The sequence below is a fragment of the Podarcis liolepis genome, assembly GCF_965112155.1.
Source record: "Podarcis liolepis genome assembly, chromosome: 15".
Taxonomy (NCBI): Eukaryota; Metazoa; Chordata; class Lepidosauria; order Squamata; family Lacertidae; genus Podarcis; species Podarcis liolepis.
Window position 1 is genome coordinate 41,705,978 of NC_139566.1, and position 12,934 is coordinate 41,718,911.

Here is a 12,934-nt window from a genome sequence, read left to right on the forward strand (position 1 = left end):
TACAAAGTGACCCAATCTGTACTTCTTGGACTAACACAAGGATGGGACTTTAGTTATCCACAGGCTTTTGTGCTTGCCAAAGTGTTATTGGCTCAAAAAAAAAAAAAAAAAAAATCAAATGTATGTTTCAAGTGAAAAAATGCATTTCAAAATATAAACACGATCCTGCCTCTTCTAAGGAGCAGGGTGCGGTGCTTCTCTTCCCCAGAAGAGACATGACTAATTTCAGAAGGGCCAGCAGCACACATTGCAACTCACTGGCCTCCAATACTATGCTTCCTATTTGAACCAAGCTGCACAGATATCTGCAAAGCTTGATGGGCTTCATTGCATATTTTATTTCAGTGCGCTCCCCACCCCCACCCCAGTCCCTTATCTAGGACAGGAGTAGCAAACTGTGGCCCCTCAGATATTGCTCATCCCTGACCATTGGCCATGCTGACTGGGGGCTATTGGGAGTTGGAGGCCAACAGCAGTTGGGAGAACCACAGACTCCTGTCCCTGTCTTGGTGCATCGCTTAAGGTTTGAGAGGTTAGCTGAGGTGCTCACCTGCCCACCACACCTGCCCAATCCCATCACACCTGTCCTGTGCAGTTCTACCTCTTGTATATACTCCAGAGTTATACCCTGCTAGGATAAAAACTTTTAAAAAGCAAGTTCCTAATCCTTATGGGGGGCAGTGAAAATACGCTTGTTTAGGATGTAAGCCGTTAAACATATTTTCCTTTCTATATATTAAGGGCAATGGTTATGTTAGGTCTGTAAATGTTCTCTGCATAAAGATTAGGAAATCTTTCAGGCTGGTAGCAACTCATTCTCCAGCTGCCATCAGTTCACGATCTATGTGCAAGACAGAAGTAGCAGCAGCAGGTTCAGGAGAACCCCCAGCTTTGCAGGAATAAAAAAATACTGACGGAACAAGACCAAAATGGGGAGAAACCCAAAGCAGCTTGGTAAGGACTGAAAAAACCCAGTGGGCCCCCAGAACGTTAGGGTGGAAAGCAATGGGGAGTCTTGTCTGAAGCCAGGTGCTCCGGAAGAATGCGTGGCTGGCTAGCATTCCGAAACGGAGAACTCCACACCACATTTTGTCGCAGGCAAGAATAAGAGAACGTATTGGATCTGGTTGAAAGGTCCACCTGTTTTCCTCACAGCCAGACACTTCCAGGAAGTTTGAAGCAGAGCGTGAGGGCAGTGGTCCCTCTCCTGTGCATGGCTGGCCCAGGATATTCTGAATGACACAATGGACAAGATGGCCCCTTGCTGCAGCCCCAATCTCGGCACTTCAGCAGTTGCTGGAGGTCAATGTCCTCCAGGGCAGAAAGCAGGCTGAGAGGGCAGAGGTTAAGCCACAGGGCATACATGGCTCTACTTTCCAGTATCTTGCCACTGCTCTGTGTCATCCCAGCTTGCACCACTGTAGCTGGCTGCCTCACAATAATTTATTACTTATATGCCACTCATCTAACTGGGTTGCCCCAGCTACTCTGAGCGGCTTCTAACAAAAAATAGTAAAAACACAACACAGCCTTGCTTCTGCCTCCCATTTCCCATGACTAATGTAATGCAAGTATCTCAGAAGCCCATGCAACCATCGCGTCATTTCCAGAAGCTCTGCCATATGTGAATCTTCTCTTTGACAAAGATGATGTTCACACATCACATCTTTGTGGATATTTAGGTATTTTCAAATACCAGTTTTCTCTTTCTGTGTGCTTCCAGACAGTCCTCAATAACAATTCCTGGAGCCTAATAAACCAAACACACAGCTCTTCTGTAAGAAAAGTCAGTATATTTATGGTTTGCTTTATAAAAGTTACTATAATACAATGGTACATAGTATTCAATTCACAAAAAAATTATGAACAAATATTTACAGCATGACATGCCCACAACAAAAAAAAAAACAAACCACGTTCTTCTAAACAAGGTATACTGAAGACGGAGCACAGAACAGTCCCAAACTTATACAGCTGTTCAAAACAAAAGGGAACAAAAGGTTTAAAAAAATCCCAAATCTCAAAAGCAGAGATTTAATTTTGTCTTTTTTTGTTTTGTTTTAAGGAACATAAAAAATAGATGCCATTTATTGCAAACCATTTTCCTTGCCCCTTTTAAAGGAGCTCTTTATTTTTCACACTGCGAATTAAAAACCGGTATTTTTACAGAATTCAGGTACAAGGACTAAGGTTTTCCCCTCCACAGTGTTTCATTTTAAGAACTAACTCCCAAATTCATAGTATCCTTTGTTCCCCACCACTGCCTAGTCCCAGAAGCTCCAGTGAGGCGAGAGCTTCATGAGAACAGACAAAGCTTCGGATGAGCAGGACTTTGCTGGCTGGCGAAGACCCTGCTCATGTGGAGCAACAGATAAGCACTGGAGCACCTTGGAGCGAGCTCCAGACCGTGGCTAATGCAATTTTCTTTGTAACCGCTACAAATACTACGTTGGTAATTGAGAAGGAACGTTATAAAATAAAATTGCCAGGGGAGGGTCAAAGTTATAGATTTGCTTAAATACATTTTAGGTTGTCATTAATAGACTATACACATTTTCTTGTCTGAAATAAATAGATTTTGCACATTAAGGTATCAGAAAGGCAAATTTTAAAAAGCCTTAACTTGGCAGGGTTTTTCTTTTAAATCTTCAGCTTCTTAATGCTTCTAGTTTGATCTACGTATTTGACAAAAAAAAAGATATTTTGTACAGAATTTACATTATACATAGCTTGACACAAGCTGTAAATGGCGCCAGCTCCCCTCCCCCACCCCAATCTCCCACTCTCTTATTGAGGTCTTGGGCTGACAATCTTTTAAAAAAGAACTCCAAACTACAATAGTCACTTTTAACAAATTATTTACATGCTTCTGAAGTACAAAGAAAACAGCCAAAAACATACAAAACAAAAATCAACATGTTTCTACAAGAAACAGTGTTTGAAGAGAAGAGTTTGAACGGCTGCTATGCACAGATGATGTGTCCATTTTAAATGTCAAAATTTCATCTCCCCACCCTTTAAAAAACTTTTTATACAGAAATGCACTGAAATGATCCCTGAAAATAGGTCACAAACGACAAAACTGAAACAGCTCTCCATCAGAGTTTACAAATTATTTTCTCCCCCATTGTATTAATAAGCTGCTTTGACAATATAAATATCTGTCAGAGTGAGACATCACTGGCTCCTTCCAAGATTTAATCTGAAACTGGGAACTAGAGTCAGGGAAAATGATTGTATGAAACCAAGCAGGCTGGGACTGAAAGCACAGGAAAGTTCGTTTCTATTTGCTAGATAATACCAGTGTGAAAACTCAATGAAAGTCAAGTTGAATCCCACAGCCACCTTGCCCGGCCCTCCACCAAGGCTTGTGGGTGGGCCGACGAGACTTTGGCACTGCTCTTGGGTGGCTGGGGTTAGAGTGGAGACTTGTAGGAACAGGATTGTATCTCTAGACTTAGACTGGAGCCGTTATTCCTTCCAGAGATCTGCCTCTCTCGTTTTAAGGAACATAAAAATCCTCCCCGCGTTTGTAGCAGGGACAGAGAAGCTGATCACCTTTGCCCAAAAATTATTTCCCTTCAATGCAGAGCCTTTCAAGGAACAAGAGAATAACCGGATCGGGAGCAGTCATAATTTAAAATTCCGACCACGCTTGTGTATATACACGCTTGTGTATATCAAAGAAAACACTTTTGAAAGTGTGTATGTGTGTAGTTACAACTTCTATGCCAGGAAGTTGCTTCAAGTTCCAAGCTAAGGCTATCCAGCAGAACCACGCTGATACGAGTAGCTTTAGTATTGCTGTACTTCCTTAAGAAAACAATTCACTTAACACACACACAAAATATGCAGGGTTAATAAATACAGAGAGGCCGCATGAGGCATCTTTCCTGCACATGCCCTTACCTACATTTCCAGCTGGTGTTTCTGCAGGAGATGTGAGATTATACTCCTGGTATGAGAGAGAGTATGGGAAAGGGTGGGAGCCTGTAGATAAGGCAGCTTGCTTACTATGTTCTGTGTTACATGAAATGGATGTGGCTTTCTCAAAAGGTTGGAAGCATTAAAAAGCCACACCAAAGACATGCCAAGGAGAACCTGTAAGGAAGCAGGGGGACTGGCAAAAGAACCAAGGTCACTGCCAACCTTCTGCCCTCCAGTTTTGGACCACAATGGGAGTTGTAGTCCAAAATAACAGAAGAGCCCCAGGTTGGGGAAGGCTGGGATAATCTAACCAACTGCACACATGGTCCTCCGTACTCAATGGCCAGAGTTTGTTCAAGCTCCTCAACACACAAGGCCAGCAGAGCCGCTTTGCCCAGAAAGACACACCAGGCTTGCTTCTTCCTTTCGGCTTCTCAACCTCAAAGGGTGGAAAGCCACCAACTTTTAGATGTTATATCCAGTAGGATATAACTAGAAGAGGCTTGCAAGCAAAATTACACTGCCTTACTATGGAAGCCATCAAGACCACACACAAAATGCCAGAGTAACTAGGTGTGGGTGCTGTGGGAAGAAGCAAAAGGCCTGACAGAGAGTATCTGTGCATCTTCTGGTTCCTATTTTTTCTCTGGGAAATTAATTCTTAGTACAGCCAAGTTTAAAGTTCAGTAAATTTTATCCAGGAGCAAAAAACTGAGGAGTACTGAAGATGAGCATATATTTCAATATTTGCCCGACTCAACATTCTTTTAACAGTTTTGAGACTTTTTTTTTTAAGGCACACCCCACACACTTTTCTTGCTGCAATGTTTGCTTGGGTTTTAATCAAAAAGAACCCCCACTAATCTCTCCAGTGCAAACAAGCACTACATAATTATAGGACAGGCATTTGAGAATGAGGATGTAGTCAGACCAAGAAATCTGCTTGCTACTGAAAATAAGCTTTGACCACAAAAAAGTGCTGCTTTCTCAGGCCATAAAACAGTTGCTCTCCACACACACACAAACACACACACACACACACAAACATCCACACCCCGTGGGGACCCTCCCTGCCTTACTCAACCAAACTGAGCTAAATGAGGACTAGGCTCCACTCGGCTGAGGCAGGCAGGACCTGGTTCTTTCGTCAGAAGTCTCTTCAGTACTTGGGAAGGAAGAAACCTAAAAGATTGTCATTTAAGGACAAGAGCATTCTGCCAAAGGGGATGGGATGATGAGGGTGAAAAACCAAGGAGATAAAAGCAGCCGCTGACTTGGGGAGGACAGATCTTGTCCCAGCTCACCCCCCCACTTGGCATCTGAACAGCCTCTACGCATTTGGAGGGGAGGGAGATGTTTGCCCCGGTTTCCTGTGCAAGCCTCAAGTGTGTGGAGGACGTATGGAAACAGGGCTTGGTGGAGCACACTCAGAGGGCTGCCAAACCAACAGTTTCTACAGCATAGCAAGTGCTACAATAGAGAGGGAAATGTGGGGGGTGGGAGAAGGGATCCAGCTCTGCTTTTAAAAAGAAAAGGGAAGTGGGTTCGTTATTGGGTTCCTAAAGCTATAGTTCCCCCTCCCTCCCCCACAAGGACCAGCAGTGTGCAGAAATCCCAGGGGGGCACCAAGGTGACAACATCAACCACAACTCTGATCCACAGAAGGGAGGAGGGTTGTCCTTCTGTGCATCGCAGACCCAGACAGAATTCCCCGTCTGCTTGAGAAAGCCTCCACTTGACGTCGGTGTCCCAGCGCTCACTGCAGGCGATCCCAGCCAGCTTCCATTCAGCTCATGGCCTCTTGTGTCTTGAGTCTCTGCTTCACATTTTTTGAATGTCTTTCTCCTGACCCTCCACAAGACAAAACTAATGAGTAAAAGGTAGCAGCATTTTATGGAGAGAGGAACATGTTTAAAGGATAATAAGGGTACCTTGCTCTACCCATAAAGGAGCGAGCAGAGCAGGAGGCAGGGAGAAGAGAGAGTGTTTTGATTTATGGTGCCACTGAGTAAGGGGAACGATCACGAGGGGCGGAGAGAGGTGGGGTTGTGAATCTGAAGATGAAAAGCACCTGCAGCTTGAAGAGTCCTAGTGTGCGTGTCTTCAATTTGCACTTCTCCTGACAGAAGGATAGAAAGTGCCATATAGGTTCCCCTGTCTCTTCCTCATTTTCCTTCTTCCACCTCATCTCTCTTTTTTCTTACTTTTTTTTTTTTGGCAAAAGTGCAACCACCCTCGGCTACCACAGTTTGGACACAGCCACCATGCGGCAAAAACCTTGGGCTTTAATTCAGGGTCCCTCTGCAGTTCTCGGAGCCACACAAACAGGGGATCTTTACATCCTCAATGGGGAATTTGTAGTCGTATGTAATTTCCTCATTCACATTGATGTACTGCTTCGAGTAGATGACAATCTTCTTCTGAGATTCCACTGTGATGACTTTAGCGTAGCAGTTGGGCTAAAACAAAAGAAGCAGTTAATTAAAAGCTTTGGCTTAAAGATTTTGATTCGCTTGTTTAGATTTCGGACCCATCACTGTCTTAGTATGTGTGTGCATGTGTGTGTTCTGTGTTTCTGGGAAGGGAGGCTGAAGAAACAAAACAAAAAATACTTTCTAGCCACCTTTTAATATACTTGAGAAGCACATATGATAAGCACAGCATTAGGCACAGAGAAAACTTAAAGAAGTTGCAAATATCACTGGTTTAAGGTGCTGGTTTTGACCTTTAAAGCCCTACATGGCCTAGGACCCCCATACCTACGGGACCGCCTCTCCTGGTATGTCCCATGGAGGACCTTAAGGTCCACAAATGACAACACTTTGGAGGTCCCAAGTCGCAAGGTGGTTAGGTTGGTCTTAACTAGGGCCACGGCCTTTTCAGTACTGGCCCTGACTTGGTGGAACGCTCTGTCACAAGGGACTAGGGCCTTGCGGGACTTGACATCTTTCCACAGGGCCTGCAAGACAGAGCTGTTCCACCTGGCCTTTGGTTTGGACTCAGTCTGACCCTTATGTTTTCCCTCCCCTTATAGTTTTGATCCATGGGCTACTTTTAAAATGAGGCTGCATTTTAAATTGCATTTTAACCTGTATTTTAAATTGTCCCCACCCCCCCATTATGTTTTTATTGTAATTTTACTGGTGTTAGCTGCCCTGAGCCTGGCTCTGGCCAGGGAAGGCAGGGTATAAATAAATATTATTATTATTATTGATAAACAGGCATGAGGAGCAGGGGAGGGAAATCAAAACTGAAGAGCCAACAATCAGTCACCTCCTTCCATAAGAGAGCATGGGCCTGAGGATTGTGGGAAACAGAGAGGCCACTGGAGTGGGAAGGTCCACTCACCCACCCACCCACATGGACTCTCTACCCCTACAAGTTGGTTGCCCCACTGTGATGACAGTTGGAGCCACCAGGGGACACAAAAAGGAATTGGGGGGCAGCAGCAACTGCAGTGAGGAAAAAACCAGGACCAGGGTAGCCCTCAGCAGCTGGTAATGGAGAGCAGAGGAAGAGGTGGTGTTGGGGGTGGCAGCGCTGCGTCCTGGAAGCTTTGCTTTGATTACAACCCCCACCTGCCCCTGCGAACAACAGCCCTAGTCTGGATAGCAGCAGCTGCTGATGCAGTGAGATCAGTGACAATGGTGGCTCCTACTGCCTGGGCAGCAACGAAGGAATCCCAGATGCAGCCCTGTTGCCACACCACAACCGGACCAGGCAGGGCTGGCAAGGGGAGCAAGCAGAGAGCAAAAGCACTTCTCTCTCTCTGTCTGTCTGTCTGTGTGTGTGTGTACCTACACACCCTTTCACATTTAATACAGGAATAAAGTCTGATGCCACCAAGTGAGTGATGGAGCTTGTAAGGCCAAGTAACACTTACATTGCAACTGTGGTTAATAAACCTGGCGAAGTTTCCACACTTTGTTGCATCTATAATCGTGTCGTGGTCAACCCTGAACATGTAACTGCTGCCAATGCCTTCGTCTTCATACCGCTTCTCTCGCATGTCAGCAATTACCTGCAGAACAAGCCAAAGGTCACAAGAGCTGCCTTCCAAGAGCAGCCACATTAAGAAAGGGAGAGAAGAGGGACCAAACCAAAGAGGTGACACCTGCCAGAATTTTGCTGCTCACCATTTTAAAAAGACCCTCCATGGCTGAAAGTAAAAAGATTTCAAAAGGTGAACAGAGAGCAGCATTTTCACAGGGATACTGGCACAGGAGAGGGCAATACAGCCGACTCACAAGTTGTGTGCATTTGACTAGCGTGGTTGCAGTTCTATGTGCTTGGGAGCTGGCCAGAACTCAATCACACAAATTAAACACAGCAAGGCAGACAGCATAAAAGCTCTTTCCGTGCCAATCCTATGCAATACCTTCCCAGCCCACCTTGGGCTGCAAAATCTTGTAGGGCGGCACCCCACCCACCCAGCGCAGGGTTGGCAGCAGCAGCTTCTGATTAGAACTCGCAGAACTCTCGCAACTTCTCACAGAGCTTCTGAGATCTCACGTGAAATCTTGCGAGAGTTCTGCATCATCTGGTGAGATTTCAGGTGAGGGGCAGCACCTTCCTGTTTGACCTCAGGTGTCCAAATAGGGTGGGCCATCCATGTTGGTAAGAAGGCAGAAAGCTTAAAAGATCTTCACTTTGCATGGGGGGGGGGGCAAGGCTCACTTGGAAAAGTAAGAATGGCCGAAGGGGGCAGTTCTGGGGTTGTCAATGCTGCTGTACAGAACAACGCATGTATCAGACCTTCAATCTGTAAATAAAGCATTTTAAATTTACTGAACGATGTGTAGTCTGTTTATTGCCAGAGGGGCAAAAAGAAACAGAGTGCTGTAAGTGGACTAAATGGGATAGAAGGGGGGCAGTGTTGCCCGCCTGCAGGCTGAGCTGGGGCAACACATTCTGCCCCCTCGCTCTACTGCACGGCCACATGGGGCTCACGCCACTCCTTACAAGCTGCTCTATGGTTGGAACTCCGACGCGTGGCTCCTCTCCTCTTACCTGCCGGATATTCTGCCCCACATACTCAATCACCATCTCGTCAGCAGCAATGGGCTCCATTGCAAAGAGTCCCCAGTCGTGAATGTGACTCTTGCAGAATTTTAGCTTTTTCTTCCGGAACTGTGCGATGGGGAAGAGAGACAATAAAAAGGGTGCCTGTAAGCCATTTGTTCCAAAACCGGCGCAGTGCTGGAGCAGACTGAGCACAGCAGGGCTTACAACCCAGCAACGTGCCATTCAGAAGATCCATTTCTAAATAAGCCGAAACCACGTTTTAGAGGCTGCTTAGCTTGGGCCACGGCAGCCAGTGCCCCTTCCTGCCACACTTCCCATTTTAATGCTAATTTATCAGAGTAACAGAAAACAGAGAGACATGTAGAATATAAAATAATGGCAGGCCGTAAAAACTAATATGGAGTTACTTGAAGAGAACAGGCAATCCTGTTTGATATTACTTGTTCTTCACAGGCCATCTCCAGGGTGTGAGGAACTGCATTAAAGCCAACATGGTAATTCGGAACAAAACTACAGACATGAGTTTTCCAAAGTCATTTAGATTATTTAATTGCCATTTTATTCCCTGCTTGTGTAAATAATAAAACTGTTGGTTCAAACATTTTTGTCCTTTCAAGATTTGCAGCCAAGATGATCAAGGGTCTGGAAACCAGGCCTTATGAGAAATGGTTGAAGGAGCCGCGTACATTTAACTTGGAAAAGAGGAAACTGAGAGGAGATAGGATAGCCATCTTCAACTATCTCAAGGGCTATCATGTGGAGGAGGGAGCAAGCTTGTTTTCTTCAGCTCTGGAGGGAAGGAGTCAAACCAATGGCTTCAAGGGACAAGAAGATTCTGACTAAACAGCAGGAAGAACTTTCTGACAGTATGAGCTGTTTGACAGTGGAAAGGACTCGCTTGGTAGACTCTCCTTCCTTGGAGGTTTCAAAGCAGAGGTTGGATGGCCATCTGTCAGGGATGCTTTAGCTGGAATTCTTGCATTGCAAATGACCATTGGGATCCCTTCCAACTCTGCAATTCCACAGTTCTATTATTTTGGGTGAGCTTTTCATTTAGGGCCCCTGTCACACTTCAGTATACAAATAAGTTGAATTGGAACTCCTTTAAAGGTAAAGGGACCCCTGACCATTGGGTCCAGTCGTGACCGACTCTGGGGTTGTGGCGCTCATCTCGCTTTATTGGCCGAGGGAGCCGGCATACAGCTTCCAGGTCATGTGGCCAGCATGACTAAGCCGCTTCTGGCGAACCAGAGCAATGTACAGAAACGCCGTTTACCTTCCTGCCGGAGCGGTACCTATTTATCTACTTGCACTTTGATGTGCTTTCGAACTGCTAGGTTGGCAGGAGCTGGGACCGAGAAACAGAAGCTCACCCCGTCGCAGGGATTCAAACCGCCAACCGTCTGATCAGCAAGTCCTAGGCTCTGTGGTTTAACCCACAGTGCCACCTGCATCCCTGGAACTCCTTTAAATCTCTCCAAATTTTGGCAACCATCATTCTACTTGCCACAAATGTATCTCCAATTAAGTTTTAATATGCAATTCCAAATAAATGTAATGGTGCCAACTGAGGGATTTTAACCATTCATTCTCCAGCTACTTTTCTCAATTCCTGGAATTTCTTGAAACGTCACATCCCAGAATTCCTGCCACCCTTCAGGCCTTCTCTCAAAGGAACTTGCAGATTCCTTCTGCAAAGCTTGTCCCAAGACCACAGCAACATGATTTTAACCCTTTCCTGCCATTCCTCAATAAAATACTTCGTCACTTGGAAGGCAGACAAATTCACTGACCAGTAGGGGTTACCTTCCAAGAGGGAAGCTGCACAACTTACCTTGAGCTGGTTGAATTTGAGCAAGTCACTGTCGCAACTGCCAGGTAGGGAGGACAGAAGCCTGCGTTGCTCGGACCTCCTCTCGGAGCCAGCCCGGGTGGAAACATGCACCTGAGCAGGGATGCTCATTCCCTGAGGACCAAAAAAAGGACAGCATAGCAGTTAGCAAGCAGCTGAGTGGAACTGGTCCCAGGCAGGTTTAGCCTCAAGGCTGGGGTGAGCTCAGTGACACAGCATCTGCACGCGGAGAAATATTTTTGCTCAAGATCCCAGAGAGCTGCTCAAAGATGGCAGACTGGCCCATAGCCAAGGGGCAGCGCAGCCCATGCTTATCCTGCAGAGGGCGCCAGGCTCAATCCCTGGAGCCTGAAGGAAGAGGGAAGGTGGCGAGGAAGACCAGGGCTGGATGCCCATAGCCAGTCAGAGGAGCCAGTAGTGGGAGAGGTGGAACAATGGCCTGACGCAGCATAAGCCAGCCACACACACACACACCAACCTGCCCCCCTCCAGATGCTTTGGGCTATAACTCCCATCATCCCAAGCCAACACAGCCATGTAGTCGTCCAAAACAACTGCAGGACGCCCAATTGGCAAAAAGCGGTGTAACGTAAATTCATATATTATTGTTTTTTGCTGACTTGATCATAAGGCAGTTACTTACTAGGCAAAAGGTTCCTGCATTGAGGGACCCCTCATGGTCCCTTCCAACTCTACAATTCTATGATGCTATTCTATATAGAGAACATTCTATTCTTCTAAGTGAGCTAATAAAATATATTAATCCTATTAAAAATTAACCCCCAAACTGAATGCTCCCCACCCACCCACACGTTTGTCCTGCCGCCTTTTCTAGCTCTTTTTCTGCTCCACTCTTCTGGCAAGGGAGAACGCACCCCAGCTGACTTGCCTGCCACATTGTCCCATTTATACCCCCTAACATCTCCTATCCCTGCCTGCCACCTTCTCCAGACGGTTACAATTAAGTCAGCAACTCAAGGGTGCAATTCAAATGCCATGTCTTTTCTGCCCCCAAACTGTAAGAAGGTTCAAGTGGACTTCAAGGAGGAAGGAGGGAGGTGCCTGCAGAACTCCCAGCCAGACACACAGAACGGGACAGCAAGGAGAAGGAAGAGGGGACCCGTCCTTTACCTGCGTGTCGGCAGGAGGCTCCTCTGCAAATGCACGGCTGTTATTGAGGTATTTCAGTTTGTCCTTCTTGTCGATCTTGTAGTAGCCTTCGCTGCGGGCACAGCCTGTGACGTGCTCCCGCATCCCATCGTCCCGTTTTTTCTTCTTTGGAGTAGAAAAGCTGGTTGGTGGACTCCATGTTAAGGAAAAACCCAGGAAAGATGCGGGCTGCAAGGCCCTGCCATTATGCCAGCAAAGCTTGCTGGGCCCTTGGCCCTCAGCCAGAGATGGGCAACATTTTCTAGCCCAAGGGCCTCCTTGCCACCTGGGCCACTTTCTAGGGCTGAATACCAGTGGTGGGCAGGGCCAGAGGGGAAAGCAGGTGAAGAAATAGGTGCGGCTTTTACCTTTGCAGAGTCTGCTACATTCCGGCCACAAGAAAGTCGGGAGTTTCTCTCTCTCTCTCTCTCTCTCTCTCTCTCTCTCTCTCACACACACACACACACACACAAACACACACAGCCTCCATCTAGGTAAGCATTAAAAACTTTCATGATGAAAATAAGTAACAAACAAGCGAGTTAAAAATCAGAAGAGGCAAAATGATTGCCTACCTAGGGGTGTCTTCAATACCTGGTGGAATGCCAGTCCCGATGGGGCCTCTTGTTCTTCAGCAGAGAGGGCATTCCACAACACTGGAACCACCAGAGGAAGAGCCCACCTTTGTGCTACCACAAGCCAAGCATCATCCAGCCATGTCAAAGCTAGCTGGGTATCATTTGCTGATCTTAATGCTCTTACCTAGCAGTGGAGGGGAAGATGCTTTTTCAGGCATTAGCTAGAGGAATCACTCCAATATGTATTTGGTAAGGGAGTGGAATTTCCCATTTTCTCTGTTAGGCAGATCACTATGTAACAACTGCCAGACACAAAGCATGTCAAAAGTACCGTAATCTTCCACTGAACCATTGGCAGAGGAGCATGCGAGCCTGTTAAGTTTGCAAACTCATCAAGCAGAAC

The 12,934-nt window shown here is 46.3% G+C and overlaps 1 protein-coding gene across 7 annotated transcripts in view; it reads right to left on the minus strand.

Annotated features, from left to right (window-relative positions):
• Positions 1-1,773: 1,773 nt before the first annotated feature.
• Positions 1,774-12,934, minus strand: part of SETD1B (SET domain containing 1B, histone lysine methyltransferase) — a 69,529-nt gene continuing 58,368 nt past the window's right edge. For all 7 annotated transcript variants that reach the window (XM_083476350.1, XM_083476349.1, XM_083476348.1 and 4 more), the window contains 5 exons: positions 11,936-12,102; positions 10,787-10,918; positions 8,938-9,057; positions 7,811-7,948; positions 1,774-6,386 (listed from right to left, as the gene is read on the minus strand). In XM_083476350.1, the coding sequence (XP_083332476.1) occupies positions 6,213-6,386; positions 7,811-7,948; positions 8,938-9,057; positions 10,787-10,918; positions 11,936-12,102 (731 nt within the window). In that variant the 3' untranslated portion in view covers positions 1,774-6,212. The remainder of the gene's footprint in view (positions 6,387-7,810; positions 7,949-8,937; positions 9,058-10,786; positions 10,919-11,935; positions 12,103-12,934) is intronic.